Genomic DNA, 8,903 nt, shown 5'->3' with positions numbered 1-8,903 from the left:
GCTTAGGTCATGATCTCGCGGTTCGTGGGTTCGAGCCCCGCGTCGGGCTCTGTGCTGACTGCCAGCTCAGAGCCTGGAGCCTGTTTCAGTCTGTGACTCCCTCTCTCTCTGACCCTCCCCTGCTCATGCTGTCTCTCTCTCTCTCTCCTAGAAATAAATAAAACATAAAAAAAAAAAAAATTAAAAAAAGAAAAGAGACTTTTCAGAAATCCAGGGTTTCCTGTTTTCTTCTTTCCAGGTCCACATAGGAGCCCACCAGGTCAGGGGGCCTCCCGAGTAGGTAAAACATTATCTGCAGGGGCCAGTAGGGGCTCTGACGAATCCTGAGATTCTGCTAGCCACATCCCGGCTAGTCCAGTCCTTTGTATGCAGTGATTGTTTTGGATAAGGGCGCTTAAAATAGCCTATCAATCCATGTCCTCAAATTCCTTATTTATCCTAATAATTGCTGACCCTCCTCACCCTGCCCTCCCTCCCTCCCTCCCTTGGTGGAAAAAGGTGGCTTTCCATGACCAGCATGTTTCAATTGCTGTCATCTCTGAATTAGGGCAGCACACACTGTCCAGGAAGTACCAAAGAGGGCATCACTCCCCATCACCCCACTCACACATAGCTGTGCCGTGGCAAAAGCGGGCATGCCCCACCTCTAGGAGTGGTATTTTTTTAAATTCTTTTTAAAAAATTGTTTATTTAGAGAGAGAGAACACAAGCAGGGGAGAGAGGGGAGAGAGAGAGAGAGAGAGAGAGAGAGAGAGACTCTTAAGCAGGCTCCACACTCAGCACAGAGCCTGACAAGGGGCTGGATCCCACGATCCTGGGACTATGACCTGGGTGGAAATCAAGAGTCGGATGCTCAACCAACCAAGCCCCCCAGGCGTCCCCTAGGGGTGGTATTTGAGGCATAGCAGCAGGAGAGCTGAGCCAGAGCAAAGGGCCCAGCTCTGCATCCGTGGCAGTGAACCTAGCCAGGCCCCCGCCGCCAAGACCCTGCCTGATGCCCACCTCTGATACTTCCAGGCCAAAGGGGTATGGAGCAGGGGGGGGGGGGAAGGGTGTCACGTTTTTCACTTCCTCATAAAGCCCTCTGCTGTACGCGGTCATTGTGATGAATGAGTAACTCGGTTGCAAGTTCGTCCCCAGTGCCATTCCTGGAGTGAGTGAATGAGCAGATAGGGAATATGTTACCCAGGTTGTGAATCTTAGTAACGAGCGTGGTGATGGTGTGAAGGCTGCCCCTACAGGACTGGGTGCTGAGCTCCGTGGGGCCCTTAATGGCCCCTGTCCCTCATTCCCATGCACCTTGCGCCTCCACATCACACTGGTGCCAACTCTACATGTGTTGATGACTATTTCTGGCATGTCTTGGGCCTCCGTTTTACTGTAAGCCCTCTAACCGCAGAGTGCTCTGTACCCGGCTGTGGCTCAAATACACGGTGAATGAGTAAGCAAGTATGGCTTGCTGAGCTTACTGAAGCTCATACTGAGCTACAGTACTTGAGGGTGGGTGTGACCGGCTCCAGCCATGAGAATGAGAACCTGATTCCCTAAGTCCTGTGGGTCATTCCCTTGAGCCCTGGAGGGGGAGGAGGTGGGGGGACTATTGGGAATGAGCAGGATTCGGCAGCTGGGAGGCTCCCCTCCCACCATGAACTCCAGCGTAAATGCTCTTGGGACCCCTCCCCCATGCTCGTCCCCTTGCTCCCGCTGACCTTCCTGCGAGCTTGAGTGGACCGAGTCTGAAACCGCTCACTGTGCCTCTCCCTGCAGAGAAGTCACGGCCCCACCTATATGCCAGTGCCTGCCCTTTATCCGCCTTTCCTCTGCCACCTCGCATCCTCCCTGCCCACCTCATGTCCCCCCATCTTGCGTCCTCCCCACTTCGCGTTGCCCCCCACCTCGGGTCCCTCTCTGGCGTCTCGTGTCCCCCTCCCCCGCCCGTGTCCCCCCATCTCACGTCCCTGTCCTCACCCCCACCTAGCGTTCCCCTCTACGTTGTCCCCAACTCTCCTGCTGGCAGCTTTATTCCTCCTCTCATGGGAACAACGTTCATTTAGTTCATTCACTGGATTTAGTTCAAACCAGTGAATGAGTATTGAGCATCAGCCATGAACTCGGCACTGCGGGGAGGCTCACAGGAGGAGGGCAGGGAAGCAGCCCCCCTGAATACATGGTAAAATTTAGTATCTGCTGAGCACAACTACCAGGACCACACAGAACACACCACCAAAGGACAGCTCTGGGGACAGTCTCCAGTGTGTGCAGGCCCCCGGGACCCCTCACTCTCACCTGCAGAGGGTTAGAAGTGGTTTTGAAACACTGTCAGCAGCCAGGCTGGTGGTGCTGCAGTGGGGAGGCAGGGCCTCCGGGAGGTAGGTCCACTCTGGCCATCACTGGTGTGCTTATGTTGTGAAAACGCATCAAGTTTTACTCCCAGGATCTGTATACTTTTCTATATGGGTGGTGCACTTTATTTCGAAGTTTACTTAAAAAAAAAGAAAACAAAACAAAACAAAAAAACAAGAAGAAGAATTGTAACCCATTAGGCCTGAAGAGCCTCTGGAAGTAGTGGCACATGCTGGTAGGTGCAACACCATCTGTTCCCAGAAGGTGGCAGCATCGAGACACCTGATGACCTGCAGGACCCAGAACAGGATTCCTGGTTTCTTCCCCAGCCCCCTCTCGCCCCCTCTGGAGGTTAAAACCTCTGTGGATTTTCATCATACTGCTCATGTTTACCTTTGGGATCCAGATTATTCCCTCCCGCCCTCCCTCCCTCCACCCCGAGTTTTAATTTCTCCTGAGAGGTACCAAAGCCGTTGTACTTAGAGCAGGAGAGGAAAGGAAAAATCTCAGAAACTGGTGCGGAGACAGTAACAGAAATTCATCCCACTGGCACCAGGCACAGTAGAGAGAAAGCAGCGGTCTGGTTTGTTTTGTTGTTTGGTTTTGTTTTGTTTCCTGTGAGGCTACGGCATGAAGAAGATTCCAGTCTTAGAGGTGAACCAGTGCACCTTGTGCAGATCAGCCCCATCAACCCCGCTGATGCTCCATGGGGGCACCACTGGGTTTTGGGGGGCTGTCCTTCCTTGTGGAATACTGGCCCCATTTGCCTGGTGCTTTTGAATGTGTTTGTGTGCAGTCTCTTTCTTGACCTGCTTAATAAAAAGTAGCCATGTGATTCTATCTTGTTTTAAAACTGTTGTGGGGCGCCTGGGTGGCTTAGTCGGTTAAGTGTCCGACTTTCGCTTAGGTCATGATCTCGCGGTTCGTGGGTTTGAGCCCCGCATCGGGCTCTGTGCTGACTGTCAGCTCAGAGCCTGGAGCCTGTTTCAGTCTGTGACTCCCTCTCTCTCTGACCCTCCCCTGCTCTCGCTGTCTCTGTCTCTCTCTCTCCTAGAAATAAATAAAACATTAAAAAAAAATAATAATAATAAAACTGTTGCCGTATAGTATATGGAATGCGGTAAAAATCCTCAGCTTGGATGGAAGGCAAAGCTGCCTTCTGGGCCCAGCAGCAGCGGCCACCCAGTGTCTTCCATCTTCCATCCCACTGTTCGCCTGTCTGTATGTGCATATTTATGAATTCATTCATCCATCCATGTTTTGAACTTTTTTTTTCTTTTTTTTTGAGCCTATCTGTCATGCACAGTGCTCAGTGCTGGGGACAGAGGGAAGAGTAAGGGGCAGTCCTGACCGTGGTGGGTGTAGGGCCGGATGTGGACTGGTCTTTACATTGTATCACCGCACAGCCTTGTCACGCTTCTCACGGTGGTGCGTGCCGTCACTGCGGGACACAGGCGAGGGCCCGGAGATGTGTGCGAGAGGGCCATTGTTTCTATCCAGCAGCTGGAAAGGCTTCTGTTGCTGTCTGCTGGATGCTTCACATCCCTACTAATTGATTTCTTCTCCCGTTATCTTTTCGCAGAGAGCCTTTTCGTAAGCTGTTGGCCCAAGGCCTTATCAAGGGGCAGACATTCCGCCTGCCGGATGGACCATATCTACAGAGGGAGGAAGTAGATCTCACAGGTAAGAATGGCCTGTCCACTCCCTTCTGGGTGATCACAGAGAACCGAGGCCAGGTCTCGGGCCATTGACAAGGCAGGTGCTTACCCAGGGCCTCAGTGGGGTGAAAAGCCCAGGAGAGGGCCCCAGGGGTCTCTCGGGGTCTCCAGGTCTCAGCCTGCCGTGTCCGGGTGGCCAGGGCCCTCTGGAGGCTGGGGCTGGGGTGGCCACCTGCTCCTCAGTCCCGGCCCTGTCCAGAGTCTACTCACTTCTGGACGGGTTTTCATCTGTACAGAACACAGAGCCAGCCCGGTGTCGCCTCGTGCCCTTGCTTACATTTGACGGCCCGTCTCAGGGACAGAGTCTCCAGGCCCATGAGATGCTTTTCCAGGCCTGGGACACTCCCAGCGTTTTTCCCTAGGTGGTCTGTAGGGCTCACCCGTATGGCACCCCGGGGCAGCACTTCCTGGTGGAGCCCCTCTCCCTGGTCGCTGGACCCCCGCTTCTCTCCGTGCTCCTGGCGCTCTCTGCTGCTCTCTGTGCTGTCACTCCTCCTCAGGGGTAGAGGTGGCACAGGGAGGGTGTCATGTGCACCCAGCGTGCTGTGCTAATGGAATCAATGACATGGTAGAAAGTGGGGGGGAGGAGGTATGCAGAGGCAACTGTGAGAAGCCCCCAGAACTCTGGCCATGAAGTTTAGCAAGCCCAGTGCACAGTGGATGAGATCATGTAAACCCAGCAACCCCTAAGGGTAAGCAGCCTTCCAAACCAAACACTGGAGAACAGGTTTAGGTGGAAGCTGTCTATGGAATTACCTAATTGTGCAGTCATTTATCAGGGTTTGGAATGGTCCATGGGACAGAAAGAAGCTTGAAAAGAAGAAATTGGCAATATTTCACCAACACAAACCAGAGGAGAAAGGAGCCAAATCCAAAGGGCATATATACATTTTTCAGTTGTTAGTGAAGTGCTCCCTGTGTTATGGGCAGGGCTGCCATTGTATGGTGGTGCAGTTCGTGCACAAAGGCACCCAGCCAAGGGGGTAGCAGGGCCTGAAATCTAGCCCCTTGCCAAACCATAGACCTCAAGGCCACATGTGCCAAGAGAGGGCACCCTTTTCTAAGTTCTCAACTGTTCTGCCCAGATAGATGCCTCTTTCCTAAGCAGTACTGGAAAGAGTAGCTACAGCCCGGAGGAGGTGTGTAGGGTAAATGGAGCAGTGGTTCCCCGAGCCTCACCACAGCCCAGATAAAGCAACTTCCGTCTCCCTCTGCTCTGATGTCAGGGGGCAGGCAGTGTCGTGAGCACCTTTTCCCTTCCCACGTGGACTCGCTCCCTGGGAAAGAATACTCGGATCAGCGTGGGCAGGCTTCCCTCTCCCTAATGCGTGTGCTCCTGCTGGGAGCACAGAGTCGGCTCTCAGGTCCACACATTGGCTCCTTAGGAGTTTGGTTGCCGTCAGAGTCTGGGACTGTTTGTCTAGAAGCACCAGAAACGTGCCCGAAGGTGGGTGGAGCCCAGGATGGAGGGGTACCTCACAAGGCAGCTACAGGGGCTCCAGCCAGGCCTCGCAGCCTGCATGCGGTCACCAGGCACCACACTGATGCCTGGCCCAGAACTTTCTTCTCTCTCCTTCTCCAGCCCCTGTTTGCCCTTCCTCCTGCTCTCTGCTCTTCTGCCCTGTTCTCCTTCCTCCACCAGGCTTGGCTTCTGTTCTCCCCCGACTTCAGGTCACCAGGTGACCTTGGGGAACCAGGGTGCCATGCCCTGCCCGTATCTGCTTAGGACTTTATGGTTCTGGTGCCCAACAACCATGGAACAAGAGCTTCTGTCCCTTAGTCCCAGTTCCTGAGAGACACCTTAGCCTTCCCGGATGTCTTTCCTCGTCCCAACCACCGGGGGCTCGGCCACAAGGACACCTCATCCAAACTTAGCCATGTGAGGCCTTCTGTGTCAGCACCCTTTGGACCGCTGGAATGTGGGTGGGGAGGAGGCACTTGCAAGGAGCGGGCCGTGGCGGGTGGGCACCACCACATTCAGTGGGAGCCTGGTGAGTTAAGCCTGCGGGCCCCAATATAGCGCAAGACCATGTTTCGGTGGCTAAAGTGACCTTCAGAGTGCTTTGCTGCTGCTCTGAGACCCTGGCCGGTCAGCTGCCGGCTTCCAGGGGAGACACCAAATGCCTAAAGAAAACAGCAGAATGTGCGAGCCTCTGTTACCCTGCTTTTACTTTCTCATTTGCATGTAAGTAATTTATAAAGCGGGAAAGTGCTTGCTCTTACTTTGTGGATGAGAAGAAGCTTCACGGGCCGCCATACCTGTGCTGCCTGTTGCCGAAGGGAAGGTTCGTGGGGCGAGGAGGGCCTCATTTCCTTAGAAGAGGAGAGCATTTTCTAGAATATTTCGTAGAGGAAGAGAAAGAGGCGTGGCAGGTGGGTTAGTGGGGTTCTTCAAGTGGATGCTTTCAGTTGCTCTTATCGAATGTGCTGTTGTGGACCCAGTCCCAAGCCGCACACGCTGTCCCCATGTGTGACATTGGTGTCCAGGGGCAGTTCCTGTTCACGCGGAAACGAAGGAGCCGCTGGAGGTGACGTGGGAGAAGATGAGCAAGTCCAAGCACAACGGGGTGGACCCCCAGGAGGTTGTAGAGTGCTACGGCATCGACACTGTGCGGCTCTACATGCTCTTCGCTGGCCCTCCCGAGAAGGACATCTTGTGGGATGTGAAGTGTAAGTCCCCTCCCCTTCCCAGCCCATGTCCCGTGTGACTGGCCTCGGTCGGTTGCCGGAGGAATCTCGGGGAAGGGGATGTCTTGGCCGAAGGCAGGAGCAAGGGTCTAGGAATCCGTCCCAGGAAGTGAGTGGCGGTTTGTCCAGCATCCTGTACCGTCCTCAGACCAGTGACCCCAGAGGTGGTGAGCCTCACACTCACTGGAGGAGCTCATAGACGGTGCAGCTTCCCAATCCTCGCCCAGTCCTGCTGATGGCATCGGCGGGGGTGCCCGGGAGCCTGCCACTAGCAGGTGTGGTGGTGTCCTGACGCCAGTTCCTGATGGGAACACTTCCTGGGAGCCAGACTGGCCTCCCGGCAGCCCGAGGCCCTTTTTGGTCCATGGAGGCCAGTCCCCCCTTGATCTACCCTGAAAGGTTTCTTCTAGCACAGTGTCCGCGTCGCCCCTCACAAGTCCAGAAAACGCTGCCTGGGGCCTGCTCCTGGTGTTACCTGGACTTCCTCCCTCACCCACAGCAGCCCCCCGGCCCCCTCAGGGGAGAGTTGTCTCTCCAGAGTTTTCAAGATCTAAAAAGGCAGAAGATAGAATCTTCTTGGTATATGGGTATCCCAGAATAAGCAGTCCAGCGGTCACTCAGTTTTCCTTCCCGTGGTCTGCCCCAGGTGCTCTGGGAAGGAGAAGTCAGAGGCCCTGGATCACTGCCTTTTTTTTTGTACATACACACACACACACACACACATATATATATATATATATATATATATATATATTTAATGTTTATTTGAGAGCGAGAGAGAGTGAGAGCGTGAGCGGGGGAGGGGTGGAGAGAGGGAGATGCAGAATCTGAATCACACCCCAGGCCCTGAGCTGTCAGCACAGAGTCCGACGCGGGGATCGAACGCACCAACCGCAAGATCATGACCTGAGTCGAAGCCAGATGCTTCACCGACCGAGCCACGCAGGTGCCCCACCAGCGCCTTACTCAGTGAGCCACTTCCGGTGATGCGCGTGGCTTGGAGCAGTAGTCACAGATGCCGGTCCTGGCAGCGTTGGAATCGCTGGGGACATACGGAGTGCGGACGTTGAGGCTTAGGTTGTTTGGGGACAGCTTGTGACCGCAGGCTCTCTCAGGCGAGGCAGCTGGGCACCGCGGCGCGGCCTGGCCCAGGCTTCTGAGCCAGTGGTGGGCCAGGGGCGGCCGGGGGGCACTCGGAGGAGCCCTGCCGCCCAGTGCCCCGAGTGCCCGGCGCTCTGGGATGCGGCGGCCTCGGCGCTGGTCTGCGCCCCGCGACACTGGAAGCCAGGGCGGGCCCTGCAGCCTGCCCTTGGGTGACTCCATCGGGGCGCCGCGAGGTGCGTCTTCATTGCGCAGGCGCATCACGGCCAGGGTATAACTACGCCAGTCGCTCACGTGTCTGTCTCCCCCTTTGTCTCTTCTCCTCAGCTGATGCCCTCCCCGGGGTGCTAAGGTGGCAGCAGCGTCTGTGGGCCTTGGTGACGCGCTTCATCGAGGCCAGGGCTTCCGGGGCGGCTCCCCAGCCCGGGCTGCTGAGGAGCGAGGAGAGAGCCGAGGCCAGGAAGCTCTGGGCGCACCGGAACTCGGTCGTCTCTGAGGTGAGGGCCTTGCCCGGTACGCTGGTGAGTTCTGGGGCAGAAGGCCACACCCGATGGCGCCCATGGCCCACGGCGTGCAGCGTCAACAGAAACGGAGGTTGAAGGTAGAAAGGGTCGTGAAGAGACTGTTCTCCGGCCTCCGCGGGTTACAGATGGAGGCAGAGCTGAGGCCCAGAGACCGGGTGCGACGGCGGAGGGAGGGCTTGCCTGCCCCCCACTTTGTCACACAGTGTCTGTGTGAGCTGGCGTGGCTTAACTTTTGCAAGATGCGGTGTGTTTGGGTTACCTTCTTAGAGAATAGTATTTTATTTAGAAAAATTTTTTCTAATGTTTTATTTATTTCTGAGAGAGAAGGAGAGACAGCATGAGCAGGGGAGGATCAGAGAGAGAGGGAGACACAGGATCTGAAACAGGCTCCAGGCTCTGAGCTGGCAGTCAGCACAGAGCCCGACGTGGGGCTCAAACCCATGAACCGTGAGATCAAGACCTGAGCCGAAGTCAGATGCTTAACTGACTGAGCCACCCAGGCGCCCGACAATAGTATTTTATTGTCTAA

At 55.4% G+C, this 8,903-nt stretch overlaps 1 protein-coding gene across 3 annotated transcripts in view; it reads left to right on the top strand.

The window, feature by feature from the left end:
* Positions 1-8,903, top strand: part of LARS2 (leucyl-tRNA synthetase 2, mitochondrial) — a 235,356-nt gene that overhangs the window by 204,880 nt on the left and 21,573 nt on the right. For all 3 annotated transcript variants that reach the window (XM_039228048.1, XM_039228051.1, XM_039228050.1), the window contains 3 exons: positions 3,926-4,026; positions 6,549-6,731; positions 8,178-8,347. In XM_039228048.1, coding sequence (XP_039083979.1) covers positions 3,926-4,026; positions 6,549-6,731; positions 8,178-8,347 — 454 coding nt within the window. The remainder of the gene's footprint in view (positions 1-3,925; positions 4,027-6,548; positions 6,732-8,177; positions 8,348-8,903) is intronic.

This window comes from Hyaena hyaena, unplaced genomic scaffold (assembly GCF_003009895.1).
Source record: "Hyaena hyaena isolate Hyena2069 unplaced genomic scaffold, ASM300989v1 scaffold_30, whole genome shotgun sequence".
In the NCBI taxonomy this organism is placed as follows: Eukaryota; Metazoa; Chordata; class Mammalia; order Carnivora; family Hyaenidae; genus Hyaena; species Hyaena hyaena.
Note: the sequence above shows the minus strand (reverse complement) of the source record. Positions and strands in the feature narration are given on the sequence as shown.